Source organism: Syngnathoides biaculeatus, chromosome 7 (genome assembly GCF_019802595.1).
Source record: "Syngnathoides biaculeatus isolate LvHL_M chromosome 7, ASM1980259v1, whole genome shotgun sequence".
Lineage (NCBI taxonomy): Eukaryota > Metazoa > Chordata > Actinopteri > Syngnathiformes > Syngnathidae > Syngnathoides > Syngnathoides biaculeatus.
The window spans coordinates 15,182,875-15,196,259 of record NC_084646.1 but is presented as its reverse complement, the minus strand read 5'-3'; the positions used below and the strand labels follow the sequence as shown (position 1 = coordinate 15,196,259).

General features: G+C 41.4%; 1 protein-coding gene across 9 annotated transcripts in view; it reads right to left on the bottom strand.

Moving 5' to 3' along the window:
* Positions 1 to 12,862, bottom strand: part of dnajc6 (DnaJ (Hsp40) homolog, subfamily C, member 6) — a 60,943-nt gene extending 48,081 nt beyond the window's left edge. For 2 of the 9 annotated variants that reach the window (XR_009795783.1, XM_061825397.1), the window contains exon 1: positions 6,499 to 9,475. Coding sequence is in view for 8 of the 9 variants with exons in the window: in XM_061825397.1 (XP_061681381.1) it covers positions 6,499 to 6,697 (199 nt within the window). In the remaining variant the exon portion in view is untranslated. Of the gene's footprint in view, positions 1 to 6,498; positions 9,481 to 9,500; positions 9,793 to 9,887; positions 11,998 to 12,022; positions 12,446 to 12,481 lie in introns of those variants that run through there. The other 7 variants (XM_061825399.1, XM_061825400.1, XM_061825402.1 and 4 more) reach the window with 7 other exon arrangements.
* Between the last annotated feature and the right edge of the window lie 523 nt (positions 12,863 to 13,385).

Here is a 13,385-nt window from a genome sequence, read left to right as displayed (position 1 = left end):
GCTTGACAACGCCTCCCATTCACGCACTCATTCTTACTGTACATCGATGGGCAACTGCTTCAATGCAAGGCGGTTCAAAGCCAATTATGGTTCAGTGTCTTGCCCAAGGACAATTCGACATGGAGCCAGTCATAGCCGGGGATTGGAAGGGTCACCGGATGGCCTGCTCTACTTACTGAGCTACAGCCACCCAATGGCCAACATAAAATGGGTTTTGGGATTGGCTAGCATTAGCATGGCATCTAAAGGGGAAATCCAGAGCTGAAGCTCTGCTAACAGCCTCCCCGGACGTCAAAGCGGCGGCGGAGGCCTTTAGCCAAGCTTCCGTGGCGGCGGAGGCCTTCAGCCTTGCTTCGGCGTCAGGGGCTAACAGCCTCCACTGCCTGGAAGCTCGGCTTAAAGGCCCGCCACCGGAGCTCGCTCGTCAGACTCCGCGTCATTCCCGTCCAAAGAACCATACATGGCTGCCAGCCCGGAGCTTTTGTTTACACACTTATGTCGCGCGTAGGCCTCCGAGTGGTCAGACTCCGTGTTATTCCGGCCGAAGAACCATCCAAATATTCAACATTAATTACAACAACAGGTTCAAATCTGCATGGAAGTATTCCTCCGTCTTCCCGATCAACCGATACTGCTATTTCTTGATCAGATGAGGAAAAATATGGGAAATAGGTGCTGGGCATAAATGGTGTCCCATGTAATCGAGCCTTTGTTGCGGAACGGTAGATGTCACATCCGTGCACGTAGGTCATGTGACTCGCCAAAATGGCAGTGCCCCTGAAAATTTTTAATTGTCGATTAAAATCTTCTCAAAACACTATTAAATGAGAGAGGATTTAACATCACATTGTCAAAATAGGGTGCATACTACATGACCTATTGGGTACACTGTTCATACAAAGCACTGGATTTCCCCTTTAAGGGCAAGCGTAAAAATGAGATTTATATGCAGTTGTTCGTGGGGAAATCAACAATTGTTGATTTTGACTCATTAATATCTAGATGTTACGATTTTGATATATCATTCGTCCCAACTTCACATTGGGGAATTCTGTGATGGTTTTATTCACAAGCGATTCTAATGCAAGTCATGCTTGTAAAAACATCTGTTGCATCTACTGAAGAGTAGCTGACAGAATAGCTTTTGCTGGAGGGACAGGCTTCGGCAGCACACTTTGACATTTCCATATTAGCATAACACACACTTGGGAAAACAATTGACCCCTCCGTGGATATTGCGCAATCCACGTCACTGACCAATCAGAGGCCAGAGATCTGCATAAACCAAAGCCCGTTTTTGCTCCCGCCATTTTCTCAGACAACATTGCATGGTCCAGTATAGGGTTAGTTAGCGTTTTATCGCGTATTTGGGTTATTTAACAAAAAATATGGTTAAGAGGTGTAGTCACGGACTTTGTAATAGTGACGACAGGTATCCTGAAAGGCTAGTTGGTGGTGTTCGATTCGTACCCTTTCCAAAACCGAAGACTCAGTACGAAAAATGCCTTCGATGGATCAAACTTTGTGGAAGACTGCATCATCAACTAAATCCATCTAATATCAACCGGAACACATATGTTTGCACGAAGGTATGCCCTATATTTGATTTTCAATACATGTCTCGTATAAATGAATTCGAAGTTCTTCGCTAGCATAACACTGCTGCGTGTGAACGATTGACACACTTATTCTTTGTTGAGCGATATTTAGCGATGATCGGACTGCACAAACGTATTGTCGCGAGCTGTTCGCCATTTCTCTCCCGTCACACACGACTTATACACACTTGAGTCAACCTGCCTCTCTTTTTCTGGGTCAGGCTTTCCACTTTTCAGACCTAAAGTCAAACAGGCCAATGTCTGTTGAAATCTAAATCGGTACCGCTGTACTTTTGCTTAACCAAATTACACAGTATGTTTAGAATTTTACACTTGGAGCTCTGTGCTGCAGCGTCAAAACTGGTCCATCTAACCGGGTCTAGTCCGCCTTCTCGCACAGTAACACTAAGCGCAGTAATGGATTTGCACTGGTCATGAGAATTGAGCCCTTCACCTTCATACAGCTTGCATTTAAACAAGATGTGACCACACAAATGACATGTCGCCTTTACAAAGCCTAGCAAAATTATCATGGATATTAGTGTATTAGGCAATTCTTTTTCCACACTTGCCTTCGGGCAGTCAGATATGCTCTTGATATTCAAACACTGATGGTATAGCCATTGGTAGATGTAAACAAAAAAAACTTTGCATATATAGTGAACAATTGTGAGTGAGTATTTGAACACCTTGCTATATTGCAAGTTCTCCCACTTAGAAATCATGGAGGGATCAGAATTTGTTGTCGTAGGTGCATGTCCATTGTGAGAGAGATAATCTAAAAAGAAAAATCCAGAAAGCATAATGTATGATTTATTGACGATTTATTTGAGTTATATAACTGCAAATTGCCAAGCAGTTTGGTGAAAAAAGGTCCACTGTTGGAGCAATCATTAGAAAATGGAAGAAGCTAAACATGACGGTCAATCTCAATCGAAGTGGAGCCCCATGCAAGATATCACCTCGTGGGGTCTCAATGATCCTTAGAAAGGTGAGGAATCAGCCCAGGACTACACGATAGGACTTGGTCAATGACCTGAAAAGAGCTGGGACCACCGTTTCCAAGGTGTCTGTTGGTAATATACTAAGACGTCACGGTTTGAAATCATCCATGGCACAGAAGGTTCCCCTGCTTAAAGCAGCCCATGTTAAGGCCCGTCTTAAGTTTGCCAATGAACATTTGGATGATACAAAGGAGTCATGGGAGAAAGTTTTGCGGTCAGATGAGACCAAAATGGAACTTTTTGGTTGTAATTCCACTAACCATGTTTAGAGGAAGACGAATGATGAGTTCCATCCCAAGAACACCATCCCTACTGTGAAGCATGGGGGTGGTAGCATCATGCTTTGGGGGTGTTTATCTGCAGATAGGACAGGACGACTGCACTATATTAGAATATATATATATAATATATTAGAGAATGACCGCGGCCATGTATTGTGAGATTTTGGCGAGCAACCTCTTTCCCTCAGTCAGACCATTGAAGATGGGTCGTGGCTGCGTCTTTCAACATGGCAATGACCCGAAGCACACAGGCAGGAAAACCAAGGAGTGGCTTCGTAAGAAGCATATCAAGGTTCTGGCGTGGCCTAGCCAGTCTCCAGACCTAAACCTAATATAAAATCTTTGGAGGGAGCTGAAACTCCGTGTTTCTCGGCGATATCTCAGAAACCTGTCTGTTCGAGAGAAAACCTGTGTGGAGGAGTGGGCAAAAAAAATCCCTCCTGTAGTGTGTGCAAACCTGGTGAACAACTACAGGAAACGTTTGACCTCTGCAATTGCAAACAAAGGCTACTGTACCAAATATTAACATTGGTTTTCTCAGGCGTTCAAATACTTATTTGCAGCTGTATCACACAAATACATCGTTAAAAAAAATCATATATTGTGATTTCTGGATTTTTCTTTTTAGATTATCTCTCTCACAGTGGACATGCACCTACGATGAAAATTTCAGATCCCTTCATGATTTCTAACTGGGAGAACTAGCAATATAGCAGGGCGTTCAAATATTCATTTTCTTCACTGTAAAAGCCCTCGTAACTAATCTGTTGAAATTAACAAAAGGCAGGTTTCTTCTGATACCATTCTCCTAAAAGCACATCAGAACTCTGCTTCTTGTACCCTTTCAACAAGGAGTAAAAGGGCAAAATGGGAAAGGTTAAGGATTGGATTTGCATGAACAAATAAGCATATTCATTTATCCTGTCCTTTGCTTCTCATAAAAAGCACATAATTATTATATAGAATAAATGGGCACAATATACAATATTTATTCAAGACATTTGGCATTTAAAACTGGTGTTTACAAAATATGTGCTAATGATAATTCAACCACTGGTGAGATCAAAAGGGACATGCAAGACAAAAGGACTATTATACGTTAACACTTGGGCTATAATTAAATCCCTGAATCAACGCTACATCTATTGCACATTAACAATGCTGACCAATAATAACTGGGAGAGATGACGAAAAATGGAGGACCTATTTATGTATAGCACAACTCTCGTTTTAATACGAGAATATCAGAATAGCCTAAACAATCTCACAGCGGGGAATGGCTATGCCGCTGACTTCAGCCAAAACGCAAACTACACCCTCAACTGGTTGCCGATCAATCAACATGGATTTAAAAACCACTGTTGGCCATCCTCTCCTTCTTTTGAAGATAGCATTGAAAAACCTCAGTATTGTTCAATTTTCCGTCATGTTGTTCACATAATACAAAAATAAAAAAGATATTTAACATGCACTCTCCCACCAAATAAATCATTTATTGGATTGACTGTAACTAATCACCTTGATCAAGACAGTTGGGCACAAATGAACTGAAACTAAGCCATATGGCAGATTATACTGTAATTTCATCTGTTGTATATCCAACAGGGTCGCAAGTGATCAGGACTTTTGGGGGAGAAGAGGGGTCCACCCTAAACAGCTTGGCACTAAATTCCAGGACATCTATAGAAAAACAATTTTTCACACTTACAGTCACAAGTAGATAAATAAAGCTTTTTGGATTTTACTGAAGTGAATAGAAATATCTCGTGTTTTTATTTTAAAAGTGGTGCCTTGTTTTTGTGATGTCAGTGTTGTCAACTTAGCAACTTTGTTGCGAAATTTAGCAACCTTTCTGACCATTCTGTAACTTAAGATTTTTTTTCATCTATTTATTTATTTATCATTAGTATTTTTATATATATATATATTATATATATATATTTTTTTTTTTTTTTTTTTTCCCCAAAAAAAGGGATTAGCAGGCAATGCTAAAGGTGCACCTCATGTTGACAAGATTACCGTTTTTTGCAGAGTGGAGGTAGGAAGGAAATGTAAATCCCTCAGTCGCGTCTTATTAAATCATTCAAACTAAACTGACTTTCACCCAGTTTTGTCAATCACTCTGTCTCAGTCAAATGACATATAAGGGTTGTATCAGTGGTGATGCAATGGACCTTTCCGATGATGATCTTAAGATCCACCCCCTTAGCCATGTCCCACAAGCTTCCAAAATGGCGATTGAACAGAACATGTTTGAAATCGATTATTGCGTATTCCAGATAAATTTGGGGTATGTTTTTTGCCAAATGCGTCAGACTTGTCCAAGAGAGTTCTACAGAGAGAGGTCACAACTATTTCACGCAAGTATATGTACACGGAATTAAGATTTTGGACGGAGCAGGACACAATGTTGGAGTTACAGCGAAATGTTGGCGATCGATGCAAAAAAGTTTGACGCCTCACAAACTTCATAGTTAAATCCAACAGGACAAAATAATGGAATCATACTGCGCATGTAAAGCAGGGTGAGTACTTTTCACTTGGAAAGATCACGAGTAATATCATTGTAGTCTTTATAAGTGAGTGGGTGTATTCATTTGACTTGGCTCGCAATGGAACCCAGTGCTCTGTCTTAAAAATCTGAGGTGATACAAATAGGCAAATAGTCATTTCTCTTGCATGACATCGCACATTTACGTTTCCCTAACAAGACTCTTTGGCATAAAACATGACACACTTCATTCAGCACCTCAGTGATACATTAACAAAGTGAAAGTTGTTCTCCTGCAATGTATAAAACACTGATAATAATTCAATCAAACTCAGAGAAGATACTTCTCCCTCGCTTATCTTCCAACATAGAGCCAAGTGTTTCTTGATAGTGTCTACATTTAGTTGTACATTGCAGTCTTCCGCGAGCCTTAATCCATCATAGACATTTCGTCAACTGTGTTTTAGGCTTTGGAAAATGAATCAACTGGGCCATTTGTAACCTAGCAGGATATCTTTCGTCAGAATTGCACATTCCCCAAGCGCATCTGAGGACCATTTTCTTCATAACATTAACTTTTCCAAGCGCACGCTACTGACAACCAACATTGCTTGTGGGACAATACGGCGAGGGGGGCATGTCAAGCCAGGGGTTAAGACAATGCGGCTATCCGATTGGCTGTTATTGTACAAATGATTGACAGGTCGGAAAAGTCCATTGGAGATTGGTTGACAATTTGCCACCTGGAAGTAAATGTGACGTCTTGATGTAAAGATATTCTTAGATATACATTCAGTCACTGTATACTTTGTATAACTATATGAAGTGTGACAATATTAAATAGTTGCGGAATGCAGGGTTTCACTCACTTTGGTGAGATGAAGTAAGACTAGCAGGAGTGGCACCGGATCATAATACACTGCAACCCAGAAAAGCCATTTAAGAGACATGAGAACCATGCAAGTCCCAGAAGGGTACTGCAATAAACCGTCACTACTGCCAGCCATCCCATCTGCCTCTTCCACACCATACGTGAGCTAGGACGGCTGAAGCCATTCTGCGAGTCGTTTCCTGTTCCAAACCCAACAATGAGGGTGACCGGGGCACATTGTGCAAACTCATACCTGAGCTGTCCATGGTGCTGTAGTTTTCCTCTCTCCCCGAGCCGGCTTTGGGTCCGTGGAGAGCTGCTACCGGGCCTCCGATTCTGCTGCCTCCGCCTCCTCCGCCGGTCTTGTAGCTATCTCTGCTGCTATCGACCAACTGCAAAGACTCATAGCCATCGTAATTGCTCTTTTTTTTATATGCACCCAGCAAGCTCATCACAAAATGACGTCAAATATGATATACATATATAATATAAAAAAAAAAAAGTCTAAAAAACACAGAGCTGCTGTATTTTGAAGGAGCCCTAGTGACGGGCAGACTGTGCTCTCGCTTCCCCAGCCGCCGATGCTACTGCTAGATGCACCACATGTCCGGGGAGGGGAGTATACAGAAGGTCTCACTGCTGTCTGGAGGAGGTGCTCCCTCTCTTTCTCTTTCTCTCTCTCTCTCTCCCTCTCTCTGTCACCCTCTCTTCATCCCTCCCTCACTCGCTTCAGCTCAGTGCCGCAGTGTCGTACACTCGTATACTATGCTGCCGAGTCAGTGGTTGGCGTAGCGCCTGGGACACAGCAAGTAATCTGCGCCTTCACCCGTGCACCCTTCTCCATGTTCAGTGTTTTAATCTCTTAAATCCAGCAAATTTAAGTGAATAAAGGTTAATACAATAATTACTAGAATACTATATTGTATTGAAATATTTGAGCGCAGAGTCTGGCCCTGTCGATTGGCGGTTGTGACATGACCAAAATATGAAAATGCAAACAAAGGAAGGAATATTTCAGAAGAAAAAGGAAGGGGATATTGATGCGACAATATTGGCTCAACACTAAACCAAGATTTGTAATGAACCCAAAAAGATGAGTACATATAATTTAAATGTAGCTATTTTGTTCATTCTGTTTGAAGTGAACTTTTACATTTGCATTCTCTTTTAAATTGTGTTTTATGTCCAATCAATGTTTTTTAATCAAACCAACCCATTTTGCTTACTAATTTATCAATATTCCTTTTAAGACATGGGTAAATTGTACTTTTTCCATTGCTCATCTTTTTGTAATTGGATCTTAAATAATGAAGGTACATTGGACCCCGGCCCCACCCATACACAGGCCCGCCAAAAATCTCGTTTAAGCCAATTTTGAAAGAGTAGCATCAATTGCCGACACCTGATTTCATTCCCGTAGAACATAGGTGTCAAACTCTGGCCCGTGAGCCAAATTTGGACCACAGTGTAATTATATTTGGCCCGTGAGGCAATTTCAAATTAAGGCCTGAATGGTTGATTTAGTCATATTTTTTTATTTTTAAATTTATTAGCCTGTGTAAGAAGCTAATTTTGACATTTATCTCAGAAGGCTGCAAACAGAAAGGAGGGATTCAATTTTTATTTAAATTGTATTTAATATGTGATTGATGTGTTTTTTATTATTATTATTATTACTACTGTTATTATTAGTAGTATTATTAGCAACTCAATTTTGCACCCCTGTACTTTTAAGTTATACAAGTCTTGATTTTTCAATATTCATTGTTAGATCAAAACTTGTTTGGTTCCATATTAAAAGGTTCATTTGTTCAACCTTTGGCCCGCGGCTTTGATCTATTTAAAATTTTGGCCCACAGTAAATTTGAGTTTGACACCCCTGCAGTAGATTCTACAGTTATTTACTTCACACGTTACCGTGAAATACTACAAAGTATTTATTTAAAATACTTTTCAGTGATAAGTAATTAACGCTGCTAAATTAGTGTATAATAAGTACATTCTACTGATCCACGCTTGACAATATGCTTAATAAATTGCGTAAAATAAGTGGTAGAATAAGTGTACTCTATGTATCTAGATTTACAGCCGGTATACTTAACAAGCTACATTATAAAGGTGAGCAATAATTGTGATTGGTTTATCTGAGGTACCACTCTGAGTTCCATAAATTTTTCTAAGTAAACTCTACTTAGCTCCATTTGGAGGGAACTTGGAGAGTCTGTGTGAGGAAATCCTTGACGTGAGTAGTGGCTAACAGCAGCTCTTGAATGGCCGATAAAGCTACTGAAAGGCATCAGTGGCCATCATCCTTGACCACATTCAATGGCATTACAGTATTATTGTATATGGTTTTTGGGACATATGTTTTCAATACCGTGAATGCGCGATACTAATTTAAGTGTGTATTCATATACTTTTCAAGATATTATTGTTTGGAGTCGCTGATGGTGTAGTGGTACACATGCCTGCCTTTGGCACAGGCAGGGTGGGATCAATTCCCGCTCAGTGATGGTGTCTATATGCCCTGTGACTGAATGGCGACCAGTTCAGGGTGTAGTCTGCATTTCGCTCGAAGCTAGCTGGGATAGGCTCCAGCTTTCCCGCAACCCTTGTGAGGATAAGCAGCTTGGTTAATGACATTATTTTATTTTCAGTCATTTTTATTTATTGAGTGATAATTTGGAAACCACCCACACATCCTAAAGCTACGTCGCTGCCCAACATAAGTGAAAAGACCCAGCACTCCAATTTTTCTAGCCAACATCCATCACTAAATGCGAAGAATATAACACACAAACAACCATCCACACACACATTCACACCTATCAAGAGTTTAAGAGTGTACAATGAACCAAGCACGCATGTTTTGGAAATGTGAGCAGAAGCCTGCCTACCTGGAGAAAACTCACACAAGCACGGGGAGAACATGCAAACTTCACAGAACCAAAGTTCGAAACCTGCATCCCAGAACTCAGAAGCAAATGCCCTAACCAGTGAACTATTGTACTAACAATCAACATATCAGTCATGATAATGTAATTAAATAAAGCCATAGATGCCCACTGACCACTGCGTTTCCATACTGACTGTGCCAAGTGTGGCGAAAAGTCAGCAGATTTGAGTCAGTTATCACCAAGAAAAAAATAGTAGAAACACTGAATGCTGAATGTAATGTCATCGTAGCCTCCAGTTTTAAAGTTTCCAATGCAATTCCATTTCAAACCTTGAATGCACGGAGAGCAGAGCACTGACCATTGCTGGAATAGTTCCTTCTTCTGCCTTGTCCCCTGGCAACACTTTTATGGTTCTGAAAAGAGGACATGAGCCTGGGAAACCTTTTTTATTTTTTCAATCCCGGGCAAACGGAAGCACAGACCACAGCGGGAACGGAATGTCCAAAACGGAAGGAATGATATCTCTCCATTGCCAGACCCTATACTGCAGTTTTCCCGATCAGCTGAAGAGATTGATGGATTCCGGCAAAGATTAATGTGTGTTCTGCGTTCACAAGCCGTCAAAACCCATCACTATGTGGGATTAATTCCTGATGAGAACAGATCCAGCAACAAAGTATTTGTAAGCGTCCACACTTTTAAATGCTTTCAAACTTTTCCGTGCAAATATCAACGACTTACTCACCAGATACATGTGTAGATCCAGCTGTCCAAGACAAGCGGAAGCAAATTAACAGTCCAATTTTTATCAGCGAAAAGATCGACTTCGGCATTAAATACGGGTCCTCTATGCCAAGTTTATCTAATTTTTCCATGTACCTTTGTTTATTATCACCTTTTAAAAGACTAACAGTATTGGACAAGACTCTGGCCATCATGGTATAAGACCTATTTTTGTCTCATCTCCGACCGACTTAGCATTGAACAATGCTTTGCTAGACCGGCAATATGGCCAGTCACCTGATTTCGGTGACGTAGGCGCACAAGCTATATAGCAGGACAAACAATAGCTAAGCTTCATGGCAGTAAAGTTGAATTGAGAAGACAATAAAAATCAATCGTGCAAATGGGTATTGAACCATTAATACTATGTTATAAGCTAGCAGGGCCAACAAATGCAAAACAATACCGAGCCCAAAGTGCCTAATGTGCATTCTTAGACCTTTCATAGGGTTTTTATAGTAAGTTACTGTAGACTTGAAGTAGTAACTTACAAAGAACAGCGTCAAATTGTGGGGTGATGAATTACACAATGTAAACAGGAGCTGAGATATCTAGACTTAGAAGAGAAGTAGACAAGGTGATGGAAAAAGATGACACACTGTGGCGACCCCTAAAGGGACAAGCCGAAAGACAAAGAATAACAATAATAAGAAGAGAAGTATGCCAGGTAATGCTACGAGTATGCAGAACTGACTGGCCTTTCACTCTACTTCACAGAACCCACAGTCAGGTTTTCATGAAAAACTAAGTGCAACATACACATAATGCGACAGTTAAACAAGACAACATTCAATGAACCACAGGTAACACAAACACCCACGATCAACGTTCCATTTATCCTGATCATCCATGTACATGGCGGATTAATCTCTTTATGACGCAGCAGTTCAACATTTCCATGCTGGGAGCATCAAGTCAGCGGCAAACAAAATACAGTAACTCTTTGTGTGATAGCCGAAATCCCATAAAGCAGCAGAAACTGTAGTTAATTACTCACTTTAAAGTATTTTACTGTAAGGTATGTGGAAAATAACTACAATTTATAGGAATGTCCAATACGATGAGAACACATGTTGTAACTTAGCAAGATTGTGTGACTTAAAACTTGTTTAACAAAAGTAAGGACATGATTCAATGTGAAATTTAGTGGGCTCATGTGACTTTTTCCACAGTATCTCGGGACTCGAGACTTCCGTATGACTACTTGCGCACACCATATGTGATTTAGTCCCACCTTTGGTCCAAATATTACAACACACCTCTCCCTATAACATATTTTATTGAACTGCAAACTACAACCGCGATAACACTTTGCTGTAGCAATTCCCAAAAGCATATTGTTATATTTGTAAAGATCTTGATCTGTCAAACTCTCTGATATATCTAATAAAGTGGTTAATAAGTGCAGCTTACGGCTCACATTAGTAGTGTACGTTATGTGGACATGTGGTGACATGGAATACCAATAGCCTAAAATATGGAAAGATGTTTGGCATTTCATTGAGATCCTTGAGATCCAGCTGAGGGTCCAGGAATTAGTCATATCTTGTGTCTTCCGAGTAACATTTATTCACACTGCTAAAAATTCTCTATAGAACATAGCTAAAGAATTTCTTAAGACTATAACTAACTTGAGGACCCAAGTCCTGTAGAATTTCTATAGAAATTCTAATGTTCTGTAGAAATTCAATCGAAAATCACAGCCAAAGTTCAATAGAACAAGTTGTTCTGTACAAATTCTATAGAATTTATGTGAAAATATTATAGCAGGACAGCCACTTAAGATATTTCTGCACACTAGTAGGACAAATTTGTGCACAACTATTGCATGTAACAAGTGTAGCAAACCACAATAATAAAGGACATCGATGCACTACTAGTGAAGCATGAAATGTTACTAGTAAATGTTATAATATCACCAGTAGTACGAATAGCACACTTTGTCACCAAGGGCACAGTTTTTCCTAACAAGTGACATGTCGTCCACTGTGTAATCTTTACTGAGGAAAACCAACTTTAGGGTTTAGGTCTCGCCGAGTAAACTCTAGTCCCGAGCACGAAACTCGTCGCCCTAGCTAAGCCGCTCACATGACGTACCTGACGACGTCACCGCGAGCCTATAAAGATACTGTTCCCTCGAACGAACTGGGCCACCATGCATTTTGCAGTCACGATGACGACTTGTTTTACACGAAACCAGTCCGTATGTTTCAAACGCAGAACTGATGGGCTCCACGCCACCGACCATGAAGCCGCGAGGCAATGGCGGCACAACCGGCAGCGCCGCAAAATGGATCATTTGCACGACAACCCACAACACAACAAACGACTCCTACACTCGCGCTGCTCAGCAACAACAACAAAGATGGCAGGTTAAAATGAGGATACTGTCAAGGTAGTCCCCGCGGGCTGACTGACGTATATGTTGCCCTGTGTGTTACGCAATAACAATAACATCCGGATATCTTATCTGTGTCCGGTGATGGAATGGCGTCCCTTGAAGAACAGCCCGCATTATCTGCTTATACAATATGGTGGGATATCTCTTGACTTTACCTTTCAGGCAGGATGCTGGCATTCTCCCTCCCGGAAGCACAGCTCCTCTCGAGCCGCAAAGATGCGCTCCAAACCTCCAAGCTCCCCTTGGTTGACTGTCAACGACCTTTGTATTGTCATCCGCTGAAAGTCAAAGGTCAAACCGTTTATTGTCCTAGAAGCAGGACGAGATGTGGGTTTAGCACCGGAAGGCAAACCAGGGGCTATTGCGACACGATGTAGTCGCATCCCGGTTTTGTAGCCCCCCACAGCATCCAAGCCTGAGGTAAATCGAGGGATGTGGCACGGTTAAAGTGTCCTGACGCCATGATTCCGCAAAACTGCGCCCCCAAGTGAATCCCGTCAGCGTTGCCATGTCTAGAGCAACCTGGTAAAACCTGGGCTGGATTTTCATCGTCAGTCGCGTCTCGACTGATCTGCTCCAATCACTGAGCTAAAAAAAAAAAAAAAAAAAAAGACTGGATTGCGCATACACATCGAGCGGTATGTCGATTGGTTGAAGCCAGTTGGCGGAAAGAAAGATCAGAGATCTTAGAATACATTTCAAATGAGGTGCTCTCGTTTTCTATGCATTGTTTGTCTGTGATCTCTGGCAACCAGGCCAGGTTGTGCTTCCGTCTCTCATGTGTAGTCAGATGGGTAGAGAGGAGCCAGATGAAGCGGCTTGGACATCGAGTGACGATGCCTCCCGGACCCACAGACACCTTCCTGGTGAGGTGTTCCGGGCACATCCCATCAGGAAGTACGAGATCAATCCAGGCAGTGATTAAAAAAAAAAAAAGAAAAGAAAGACTGGATGGCTCATTGACCACCAAAACTGATGTCGCCATCCGCCATCTTGATACTCCCAAAACAACCATGCCGACCTGTGCAGCGACAGCAATTGACTGTATTAATCGCTAGT